This window comes from Gastrolobium bilobum, unplaced genomic scaffold (assembly GCF_033153095.1).
Source record: "Gastrolobium bilobum isolate Gb01-03AN ecotype WA unplaced genomic scaffold, APGP_CSIRO_Gbil_v1 utg196743, whole genome shotgun sequence".
Taxonomy (NCBI): domain Eukaryota; kingdom Viridiplantae; phylum Streptophyta; class Magnoliopsida; order Fabales; family Fabaceae; genus Gastrolobium; species Gastrolobium bilobum.
The window spans coordinates 1,715-14,759 of NW_026899253.1; the positions used below are offsets into that span (position 1 = coordinate 1,715).

Consider the following 13,045-nt stretch of genomic DNA (forward strand, 5'->3'; position numbering starts at 1 on the left):
TTTGAAGAGTTTGTTGACTTGTGTGGCATGATTTTCTTGGGTTTCTTCAAGTTTTCTTAGGTAGAGTTCTTGTGCTGCTTGTTCTTAAAAGAAAGTATTATCAGTTAAAGTTGAGATTCAATCTCCTGCATTTTTAAATTGCATATAGGGTGAAATATATGAGCTCATTCACTCATCATGTGTACATTTCAAATATTGTATGAATTTAGTAGATGCATCTACAAATTGGCCACATGCATGTTTATTATCAACTCACAAGTTGACATTTGTGAGATTGTTTTCTCAAATGATAATTTTAAGAGCACAATTTCTTGATTATATAATAAAGATAATTTGTCTTTATAATGCTATTAGGCTATTAATAATTATTGTATCACAATTGAACAACCTATTGCTCATGATCATACCCAAAATGGTTTAGTATACTTATTTATTAAATGTCTCCAATTAATAGCTAGACTATTCCTTACGAGAACAAAGCTCCCTGCTATGGCGTAGGGATATGTTATATTTTATGCAGCATCAATTATACGTATCAAGCCAACAAGTTATCATAAATTCTCTCCATTAGTATACTTATTTATTAAATGTCTCCAATTAATAGCTAGACTATTGCTTATGAGAACAAAGCTCCCTGCTATGGCATAGGGATATGTTATATTTTATGCAATATCAATTATACGCATCAAGCAACAAGTTATCATAAATTCTCTCCATTACAATTGGCTTATGGTCATGAGCCAAATATTCCTAATCTTATAATTTTTGGATGTGCGATTTATATTTCAATTACTTCACAACAACACACAAAGATAAGTCCTCAACGAAAGTTGAAAATATATGTTGGATATAAATCTCATACAATATCTTGAAATAATTACCGGAGATTTAGTTAATATTTACTTATTGTTATCCGTCTTTCCAACATAAGGGGGAGATAATAAACAGTTGAAAAAATATAAAATACATTATCATTATCTTATATAGATCCTCATACAAAGCAATTATGAGAAAAATATATTATACATTGACTGCCAGATGGTTTGACTGACCAATAAGTCTAATATTTCAATTGTAAATACTCCGATTCATATTGATAAACTACATTTAAGACATGGAAAACTGATTGGTTCCAAGGATAATATAAGATTAAATTTTTTTGAGTTGTCCTTGACATGATTAAAATTTTTCTAGCAAATGAAGGATAATATATGCAATAAATATTCCTATTTGTTTAAAGAAGATATGCAGTTTCAAAACTTTTTTTTCTTTTAGCTTGGTTAAAGTCAACAATTCATTAATTTGTAGTGTCTTAAATTCATTGCATCCTATGTGTTCTTTTTCTCTTGGTTGTCCCCTTACTTTCATTTTTTAAGGGGACTCAAACTTTTAAGTTTCGAGGACGAAACTTCTTTTAAGGAGGGGAAAATATAATATACTAGGAAAATAATAGTAATTTATAATATAATAAATTAATAATAGTAATAAATTATAAATTAGTAGTAGTAATGATAATGTATATATAGATTATTAGGATTAGATGATAAATTGTGATTGTTTGAATTATTAATTGATTGGTCATTTATGCATTAATGTTATTATTTGATTGATAATGCGATTTGATTAAATATGATGAGTCAACGATATTATAAACCACAAGAAAATTATAAAAAAAAAGAAATAATTGTACGAGCCTATACCCGAGCCCAGAACTCCAACTATAAATAGAGGTTCAGTCTAACTAAACCAAATCATTTCTAATCCTCAATATTTCTCTTCTTCTCTTCTTCTCTTCTACTACTCTCTTCTTACCTCAAAATTTTATTTTATTTTATTTATTTTATGATTATTTTAATTTGGTTACCAATCGCTTCTCTGCTCAAATCATTATTTCCCCTTTGGTTATCAATCGCTTCTCTTCCCCAAGTCGCTTTTCTTCTAGAAGGTAGAAAACATAGAAACCCATATAATCTTAATCCCTCTGTTCTCTTATGTTATTTGTGTATATGAAATTTGGAATTCCTAGGTTCCTTTAGGTTATTTTCTTTATATATGAAATTTGGTATATGTAATCCTAATCCCTAGGAAATCGTACCTTATCTTTTAAATGAAATTTATTGCTTGTAGTCCTTGTCTTTATATAATTATATATTTAGTATATATAATCTTAATCCCTAGGTTCTCTTATAGAACCCATAATTTATTCTTATTTTAAGGCGATTTTTATTTTTATTATTTTTATTTTTCTTGAAATCTGGGTTGTTGAATAACCTCTTTGTTCCATCACGATCGTTTTGCACGATCTGTGTTGCACAAATGATATTTGAATATTATATACAATAGAAAGCAATTGTTACATGTTGTACATTAAATCCAAATTGTCGTCTCGATTTTCGTGAATTACCTTCAAATTGTTTCCCCGCATATATATATATATATATATATATATATATATATATATATATATATATATATATATATATATCGGAAAACACTTTCTCCTTTAACATGAGATGAGAATTGTTTTTTTTCATGTCAGAGAGAGATCATTTTGCGTGCAATATTTTTTATTTTTTATTTTTTGTTTATGGTGAGACCCATTTGAATTATATATGTGTAGAAATTTTTCTAACATCATGTTAAATGAGAAATGCAAAGCCCCCCATATATATATATATACATATATATATATTGGAAAAAACATTTCTCAAGCTGCTTGAGATAAATTTATTTTCGGTCACCCCAAAACTACGTCGTTTTGATTATTTATTTCCTTATATGTATTGATTCACCTTTGAATGATTATGATTCCACTTTTCTCTCTCTTCCTTTATCACCATTGATCCATCTTTATACGGTTATGATTTAGTAGCCGGAGATAACTTTATCTTCGGCAGCTTGAGAAATGATAAGTCCATATATATATATATGTTTACCAATTTGCCTTTTTCGATTTTCTTGAATTACCTTCATTGAATTCAAAATTGTCGTTCTGCATCTGTGTTTTTTCTTTAATATTATTATCGGTTATCGTGAATTGAAATATGGTTTTAATTGTTTTAGATTGTCGTCGATCAGTGTAAGTTTACAATTGTTACAAATTCTTGATTGTTATGTATATTTTCAAAACTGAAGCAGATTATCCATATATCAATTTGAATTGTTGAATAACCGGTATGTGATATTTATCCATATTTGGGAATTTTATTATATGTGTGTTTGAAATAAATTATTAGTGGGAGGATAGCTTTGGGATGACATGCCTCTGATATATTTATACGATGTGAACATATATTATTTGTTCTTCCCAAAGTAGTGTATGGTAGGATTTTTCGGGATACTAGTAGCAACTTTAGGAAGAGGTCTGCATACTAGGAAGAGATGTTTTGATTATGGCCAATTTGATTATTTGTGACTGACAGAGTTTCTCGGGTCTACCATGGTTCTCTTCTCACTAAATACACTAAATGAACTTAAACATGATTAATACTAGAATTTGATACTTGATTTGATTATGATGAATATTTGAGTTGTGATTATTATCATCTATGTAATATTGTGATTAATATTGTGCTGAATATGTTAGTTGATGATTATCCTTATTAAAATATCATTGAGTTGATTATTCTAATTTATTGAGATATAATTATTCTAAATAAAATGCCTTGATTGATTTTAAGTTGATTATAATTATTGATTAACTTATAACTATCTTTGTTGTGTTTTAGATTGAGATTACTAGCTTTTGCTGATTGTATTTTTTGTATTTGTACTGCACTGATCCTTAAGGGGAGCAGAGTTTCAGTGATGCAAGTTGCAAAAGATAGGGTTAACAGTGGGCAATGAGGATAACTACTCAGAGATTTTAAGCTAATCCTAAATGTATGTATAAGACATAGTCTCTGATTTTATTGTAATATTTATAAATGTAATAAAGAGCCTTGCACTTGTCCATGTTACAAGTGCGGCGGTAACATTTTTCCAAATTAGTTTTAGATTAGCTTCCGCAATAGTTATAAGATCTTAATAAATAATTAAAATTGTTATTTTTTTAAATTTCTTTATTATAGGAATATTTTATTGTTGTTAAAATTGTTAAAAATTTAGGGTGTTACAAAATGATTAAGATGGTCATAATATGGAGACAATTGTTAATCTTGAAGACATAACTTTTATTAAACCTCGAGGGAGGTTCAGGTACTTGAAAATAATGAAAATGAAGAGATTTCAATTAGTTATGTCATTACACGAAAAAGTTAGAACCGTAAAGGTATAGTTGTGGAGAACATTTTCGCAAACAATGAAATAATGAAACAAGATGTGAATCTTAAAACTAAATTTTCTTATAATGTAAATAGAAAAATAATTGGCCAAAATATAAAGACGCAACTAAAATTTAAATTTTTTGGACCTATAATCCAAAAACATGAAGGGATAAAGCCAGTGGAGTACAAATGTGCAAAAATGAAGTCGTAAGATATAAAACACGACTTGTAGCACAATGATTTTCGCAAAAGTATGACATTTATTATATGAAATATATTCTCTTGTGGTGGATGCGATCACTTTCAGATATCTTATTAGTCTGGCAGTATATGAAAATTTGATATGCGTCTAATGGATGTTATTATAGCCTGTTTATATGACTCATTCGATATGAAAATCCTAGAAGGATTCAAAATGCTTGAAGCATATAAATTTTTTTGGGAAAATTTGTGGAAAAAGCTTCAAATATCATTAAATGAATTAATGAAATAAAGACATATGTGGTATAATCAACTCAATAAAATATTTATCTATTAATTGACTTATATAGAGAAGATTTTAAAGATATTTTACATGGATAAAGCACATCCATTGAGTACCCCAATGGTTGTGAGCTCGTTTGACATAAATAAAATATTCATTTAAACCCAATAAAAAATTTCTTGAAGCCATATCTTAATTCAATTGAGGCGATATTTATTAGTGTATAATAAAGGATGAACATCCAGGAGTTTATAAAATTATTAAAGTGGATGTTTGACTTTTGAACTTTATATCTTCTTCCCCTTACTCTTATATTTTATTTTTCTTATTTGTAAGTCTATAAGCATGATTTAATTCTTCTCTGATATGAAGATACAAGAACAATGCAGGATATTTACTTGAACCACACAAAGGCATATCACAAACAAGATTTTGATCATAAGTGGAAGCATAACTATTTCATGGTGTTCAATAAATTTGTTCAAGAGATAATTTGGCAGACATCACTTAATTCAAGTTTGAGAAGTTGATATGTAAGACTGAGATTCATAGACTTAGAGACATTAAATGATGTTATCATTAGGGGAGTGAAGCATCTGCTGCACTCTTTTTTCCTTCACCAAGGTTTTGTTCCATTGGATTTTTCTTATAAGGTTTTTAACGAGGTAACTTGTGATACATATTATTAGAAATGTATACTCTTTTTTCTTCTCTAGGATTTTTTTCCATAGAATTTTTCTAGTAAGGTTTTAATGAAGTACATTATCTTAATGGACATCCAAGGGGAATATTATAAATAAAAAGAATTTGGATGTCCATAAACCCCCTAAAGAAATAATGTATAGCCTTTTGTAACTCCTATAAGTTAATAATATATAATTAGGAGGATTCAACATTATCATTTATTTTATTGTAACTCATTATAGTAAATGGTCTATTAATAGAGACCATTACAAATCTAGTATACAGACAACACAATGTAATGAGAAGTTATCTCTACTCTTTTCTTTACCTCTTTCATAAGAAATAACAAATTATTTTATATGGATAAATTAATTTTAAATTTTTTTGGGTCCAAACTAATTTGACTAATTTTGACCCATTTTCATCTCTTTTGGACCAAAATATTTTTTTAACATTCCCAATTTTCCATAATAATAAAAGGGTTTGATTTTTCTCATGTTATATGAGAGAATTATCTCCTGCAACAAAAAAATTATTATATATTATAAATAGTACACATTTATAATAGTTAAATTATTTTTTCTCTTTCCATTTTTTTCTCCTACAACAATGTTTGAGGAGAGAAAAAAACTTTTTTTTATACAAAAAAATAACTTTAATATTATAATTATGTATTATTTGTAGTAAATAATAATAATTTTTTAAAGGAGAGATTTTTTTCCAATAACATAAGATAATGATCTCCCATGATAAAAATGAGTTCACTGTTCCCCCGCACTCCGGATTAGTTCCATAGCCGGCTCAAAGAGTCGAAGCTCGTGGGGATACCGGAGGGAGCCAACTCGTCTCAAAGAGATAATTAGGGTTGGGTAACTCCAAAAAAAAATAAAAATGAGTTCGTTCAACTTAGATCCCACATTACCTTTTGAACCGTTCAACTTATTATTATCTATTAATTTTCAACACAATTAATTTATTAAATTAAATTAACCGAACACTTTTCTCATCCAATCCAGTTTTTTAATCATTGCAATTTGCTAAGTAAGGAAAAAAATTTGGTGCTCCAAGTCCCATATAATACTTCCGAATGATATTTGGACAAAAATTTGTTTTTCATTTTTTTTTAATTATTTAATTTTAATTGGTCCTAACCATTGAATTTAGATCACTGAAATTCTTAAACACAACTCGTGGCACACATACACGCGCGTTGTGCCGCATAGCTAAGCGCGTGGGGTTAACCACGAAGCATAACATAACTATCCGTTCTTGCTTTGTTTTGCTCAGCTTCTTCACATTCCCATCATCAATGGCTGCCATTCCATCCTTCCACTTTCGATGTCCAACGCTTTCTTCTCACTCTCAAATTTGGGTCTCTCCCTTCTCTGTAGCTTCCCAATTCATTGTTGCTTCCCGCCAAAATATCTGCATACCCAACAACAGCAACAGTTACAGTAACAGTAACAGTAACAGTAACAGTAACAGTAACAGTAACAGCCTCAGTGCTTTCAGAAATCCAACTTTGCTTGTAACGGCTTCTTCTAGTAATAGAGAGCCCATGCTTCCACCTTACAACGTTTTGGTGACTGGCTCAACCAAAGGTCAGATTTATTATTATTATTATTTATTTTGAATTAAATGGTATTTTGTTACTTGAAAATGTAACTCCCTTGCAATTTAGTTCCTAATTTCAATTATTTTTAATTTCTTTCATGTTAGTCCCTAATTAGAGATAAATAACAAATGCAGTAATGTGAATGAATAATCTTAATATAATGATAACTATGTTGCTAATTATGCAAAGGGAGTGGATTCATTCATGTGTTATTTAACATGATCATATCATTCAGAATAATCATAGCTATGTGCAAGTGAATCAATGGTGATAAGAAAGAGCGATAACGAAGAGAAAAAAAATATATTAGAATAGGTAATTATAAAATCATCACCGCCGTTAATTCACCCTTGAATGATTAGTATTCTCTCACATGATATGGTGGTCGTGTTAAATAACACAGGAAAGGATTTATTACATAACGAAATAAGTTAAACTAAAGTGCTAGTTTACTCCATTTTGCCATTGAGTTTCTCTTCTTCTTTCTTAAAAAAGGGAAAAAGTAGTATCCTTTTGAATGGCACAAGCTTGTGCCCTTTTAGGTGTTTTACACAGAGGTCATACTGTGTGTAAATCTGAAAAATTACTTTTTTTTCTCTCTCTCCAGTCACATCGCTGACGTGTAAAGTGAAAAGAAAAAACAATTTTTCAGATTTACACGAAGTATGACTGGTCATACTGTGTGTAAATATGAAAAGTTGCTTTTCTCTCTCTCTCTCCAGTCATGCTGATGTGTAAAGTGAAAAAAAAAAACTTTTCAGATTTACACAGAGTATGACCGGTCATACTGTGTGTAAGTCTTGTGTCTTTTTAAATGACATACACGAACCCTTTAAAAAAATAAATAAATTTAGTAGCTTGTTCTGCACTCTGAGTGTATTTTAGATGGAATCCTTGTTGCTTTTAAATGGGGTCCTTTAATATGTTTCTTTGTAGTTTTTTCTTTTGAGTTTCAAATTAAGCTCCAATACTTGAACTAATGACATTCAAATGAATTGAAGCTTTGATTAAGTAGCCTCTGATTGTCGCACACATACACACCATAATAAAATTCATTTCCCATTTTTCTTAACTTATTCTCAGTTGGTGTGTTATATTTTCTATACGATTCAGGAATAGGGTATGCATTGGCGAAAGAGTTTCTAAAAGCTGGTGACAACGTCATAATTTGCTCAAGATCATGTGCGGAGCAACTCTTCTATGCAATTTGTTTATTTCATGATTGACATATATTTAAAAGCATTCAAATTGTATATCACTGCTATTTATGTCAAATGTACATAATTGATGCATCAATGATCCCCTTTTTTGTTAAAATGTTTTTCCTTAATTCCTTTCAATTCTGTTTGTAAAAATTGAAAAAGTACTTTTTGGGTCTCTGCACTCTTCTTAGGAATGGTTTGCTGAAGCAGTTAAAAAATTTCAACAACTTTTTGACCAGTTATATTTTCTTGGAAATCATTGTTTATTTTTGCTGATATTCTTGAGATTTGTTTCCAGAAACTTATTCACATGCTAATTATAATTAATTTCTTCAGGGCTTGATGTGATTTTGATGCTGAAAATTTTCTTCGAGAGAAGAACATAATTACTTTTAATTTTTCCTTTTAGTTCCTGGTGTCAAAGTGGAGACCAAATCAGTTATTCTATTGCATTCATTTTTAATATATATTTTCTGTCAGATTATCATTTATGGATATTTGTTTCCTTTCTGTTATTGTTAGTCCCACACCTTGTTATTTATGCTTTCTCTTGAAATTTTAAATTACCTTACAACTTATTGCTTAATGGCTGGGATTTTACAATCTTATTTATCTGATTTCTTTGTCTTTCTCTATATCTTGGTTTTCATTTAATAGGTGAAAGGGTACAAGCTAATGTACAGAGCTTGAGAGTAGAATTTGGGGAGCAGCATGTGTGGGTACCTCCTCTTGAACTCCTTTGTTAGTGTTAACCCATCTGTGACAAATTTATATCTGGCTTGTGCATTTCATGTTCACGTTTTTGTTTCTTGCAGGGCACTAAATGTGATGTGAGAAATGGAGAGGATGTGAAGAATTTAGTTTCATTTGCTCAAGAAAAACTGAAATACATTGATATATGGGTATTAATTTCTGATTTCTTTATTCCATTGTGATTGTTTATTTTGCATATATGGGTGGAAAAATATTGTTAGGATTTAATTTTATTTAGTTCTCATTGTTAAAGTGACGGTCTTATCAACTATGTAGGCTGCTGTTCTTAAAACAATTATAAGTTTGACCAGAGAAATGATTTTTCAAATTAATTTTCCGTAGTACCATATATTTTATTTGGATGAGTGCAATGAAATGTTCTACTTTGTTATTTTTATTGTAAAAATGGTATTTGTTTTCTTTTCCACAAATTAACAATTATGAGTGAACTTATATCTGCAAATGAAAGAATTAATATTGGCTTGCTTGGAAATCTGCTACCATTGTAATACCTTTCATGAAAAGTCTGCTTAGGCATGCCGTCTAGTAACTGAATTTCAGCTAATGACCTACTTGGAAATTTACTGGATTCTTTACATTGCTAGCCATGTCATTATTTACTCATTACTTCCTTTTAGTGGAACTTGAACTCAAGACCTCAAGTAAATTTTTACCGGCATTTACCTGGAAACTTATGTTTTATTATGTTAGAGTAGGGGAAGGTTATATTTACAAATTTTTTGTTTACAAACTACACTATGACTAATATACTCTTGAGTAGAGTATTACCGGTTAGACGTAATGTAATTTGTAAGTTTGTAAAAAAAAAGTTTGTCAATATAACCCTACTCGTTAGAGAAATATAAAGCCATTAACGTTGTCTCACCCAATAATTAAGTTTTTGGGTTGAAAATGGTTCTTTACATGGTATCAGAGCCTCGGTGGATTCCATCCTCACCGCCCTCCATTTAATTAATAATTAATTTTTGTGGAGTTTCTTAGCATGGGTAGGTGGTCCTGTGCATTATCCACCCTTCAAGTCCAATGAGCTCTCATGTAAGGGGGCATGTTAGAGAAAAATAAAACCATTAATGTAGCCTCACCCAACAGCTTAAGCTTTTGGGTTGAAATAGTTTTTTACATTTAATTACATGTTTTTTTCTTTTTTCTTTCTAGTCTTAGTTTGCTTATGTAACTCCCTCTTCAGGCAATATGGGACAAAGAGGCTTTGTGAAATTCTATGGTCATCTTTAGATTTACAGTCAGCTGTCACTTACTTACAAGCATTTTGATAGAACTCTTCTTAAGGTGTATAGTAGAAAGCGTCACAGGGGATCGAATCCTAATGCTGACTCACAGGAGAGAGGGAATATCATAGCTGTTGGTGCTGAGGCTGGTGAGAATTCGGTTAGGGAGAGAGAAGTTGGTGTGTGGCATGGGGCTGAGGCGTGAAAGTGCATCACAAGTAGTTATATAAACGGGAAAATAAAGGGACGAAGGAGGCTGGAAATTTGGGAGTTCTTTGGGAGGGATCAGTGCCTCTTATTAGCACTGAACCAGCTTGGGAAATTATTGTAATTGGTGGTTGTTTTTGTGCTTGCGTTTAACTTGTTTCAGTCTTAAACAGTATTTTGTTATTGTAATTTTTGCTTGATAATATACAGAAAATCCAGTATTCTGGGCCAAAACCCTGTGTTGTGCGTATTACTCTGACCTATTATATTACAATTCTATCAACTGGTATCAGAGCACTCCGATCCTTGGGGTGCTTTGAATGGTTGTTACTCGCAACATGGACAATCGTTTGGAGATCGTGGAGGAACGCTTACGGAGAATCGAGACTTTAGCTGAAGAGCGTCACGAACAAAGTGACCAACGGCTAAATGAGATTTTAGCCTTGTTACAACGTCATCCTCGCCATCGAGTTCGAGTTGATGGGGATGGCAGCCCGCGTCGAGGTCGCTCTCGCCGAAGGAGCACGGAATCCACAGATTCTGACTGGAGAAACCCACTCGCAGGTACACGTGGGGGAGGACCTTTGCGTCAGCCCAGATTGGAACTCCCTTGATTTTCTGGGGATGATGTGTTCTCTTGGGTGACCAGGGTGGAACGATACTTTCTGGTCAATGCAATCCCAGAAAGAGCAAGGATAGACGCTGTCATGATCGTCTTGGATGGTCCAGCGTTAAATTGGTTCTTCGTTTGGGAGCGTGGCAACCCCAACGCGTCTTGGGAAGATTTTCGAATGGATGTTATGGACCGATTCCAATTGGAGCTAACTGGGAGTCCCTACCAGGAATTGATGAGTCTGAAGCAGACGGGTAGCGTTGCAAGCTTTAGGGCTGAATTTGAGAGAATAATCAGCCCTATTCGATATGCAGATGAGGCTATGCTTAAGGAGATCTGGTTGCATGGGGTTCATAGCAGTCTGCGCACTGAGCTGATGCAAGCCAATATAGTATCATTATCTGACTTGATGAGGAAGACGATGAGTTTGGAGAGAAGAAATTTTTCGTGGGCTAGTGATGGGCTGGGTTCGTGGGGCGCTGGAAAGACAAGTGTAGTGGGCCGCTCCAATCAGCCCATTAAAGGGTTCTTTAACGCGTCACATGCCAAGGGCATGGCCACTAATGCCACGTCCATGACAGGTGTCGGTCATCAAGTTTCCCCCACCATTCAAAACGACACGCGTTCTGGTCACACAAACCCTACCCGTTCTCATAACGTGGGCAGTGAGGGAGCAACACGAACCATGGAAGCTTCTGGTTCTGGTAGCAACCTGGTTGGTGGAGGTGGACGGCTCAGCCAGGCGGAACTTCACGATCGAAGTCGCTTGGGTCTCTGTTTCAAGTGTGGAGAGAAGTGGGACCGCAACCACCGCTGCTGGAACGCCCATCTCCGATTGTTGGTCATCGAAGAAGATGAGGAGTTGACCGATCCAGAAGTTCCTTCGCCCATGGAGACGCGCGAAGAGATTTTGCAACCGGTTGAAGAATCCCAGCCCATTGAAGCTGCACTCTTACAGCTCTCCATCTACAGTGTCTTAGGGCTTTCTTCAAACCAAAGTATGCAGATGTGGGGAACGGTGAACGGCGAGAAAGTGACGACGTTGGTTGACAGTGGTGCGACTCATAATTTTATCAATCGTCAGGTGGCTGAACGATTGAAACTCACCATTGAAGATTCATATAGTTTTAAGGTGGTGCTTGGCAACGGTCACAAGGTGGGCAGCCAAGGTGTGTGCCGTCAAGTTCCGTTGCAGATTCAGGAGTTTCAAATGACATTAGATTTGTTCGTCTTTGATTTGGGTGGTGCAGAGGTAATTTTGGGCATGGAGTGGCTGAGGAACTTGGGGGAGATCACAGCTGACTTCAACAAACTCACGTTGAAGTTTAATGATGGGGAAAATGCGACGGTACTTCACGGAGATCCGGCTCTGTCACGCAAGGGAGCTTGGTCCTCTCTTCGTTCAATGGTGAAGACGTTAAAGGACAGTGGTCAAGGGTGTGTTGTTGGGCCTCAGTGGATTCAAGGAGAATCAACAATCATGCCAGTTGATTGGGCTGAGCTTTCACTACTGCTGAAGGAGTTTGATGACATCTTTCAGCAACCACAGGGCCTACCTCCTCACAGACGGCACGATCATGCAATTGAGTTGAAAGCAGGGAGTGGAGTGCCAAACATACGGCCTTACAGGTATCCCTACTACCAAAAGTCCTTGATTGAGTCACTGGTTTCTGAGTTGCTCACTGCAGGGATGATAAGACCAAGCATCAGCCCTTACTCGAGCCCAGTCATTTTAGTACGCAAGAAGGACGGCAGTTGGAGAGTTTGCATGGATTATAGGGCCCTCAACAAACTCATTGTGCCGAACAAGTTCCCAATTCCGGTGATTGAAGAACTTTTGGATGAGTTAGGTGGCTCCAAGGTTTTCTCCAAACTTGATCTTAAGTCAGGGTATCACCAAATTAGAATGCGGAAAGAGGACATACCCAAGACGGCTTTTCGAACCCACGAGGGACATTACGAGTACTTGGTGATG

The 13,045-nt window shown here is 33.6% G+C and overlaps 1 protein-coding gene across 4 annotated transcripts in view; it reads left to right on the plus strand.

The window, feature by feature from the left end:
- The first annotated feature begins 6,711 nt into the window (after window positions 1–6,711).
- The window catches only part of LOC133288768 (chlorophyll(ide) b reductase NOL, chloroplastic), a 28,787-nt gene continuing 22,453 nt past the window's right edge, over window positions 6,712–13,045 (plus strand). For 3 of the 4 annotated variants that reach the window (XM_061486579.1, XM_061486580.1, XM_061486578.1), the window contains exons 1-4: window positions 6,712–7,034; window positions 8,162–8,230; window positions 8,908–8,969; window positions 9,066–9,152. In XM_061486579.1, coding sequence (XP_061342563.1) covers window positions 6,743–7,034; window positions 8,162–8,230; window positions 8,908–8,969; window positions 9,066–9,152 — 510 coding nt within the window. In that variant the 5' untranslated portion in view covers window positions 6,712–6,742. The remainder of the gene's footprint in view (window positions 7,035–8,161; window positions 8,231–8,907; window positions 8,970–9,065; window positions 9,153–13,045) is intronic. The other variant, XM_061486581.1, reaches the window with a different exon arrangement.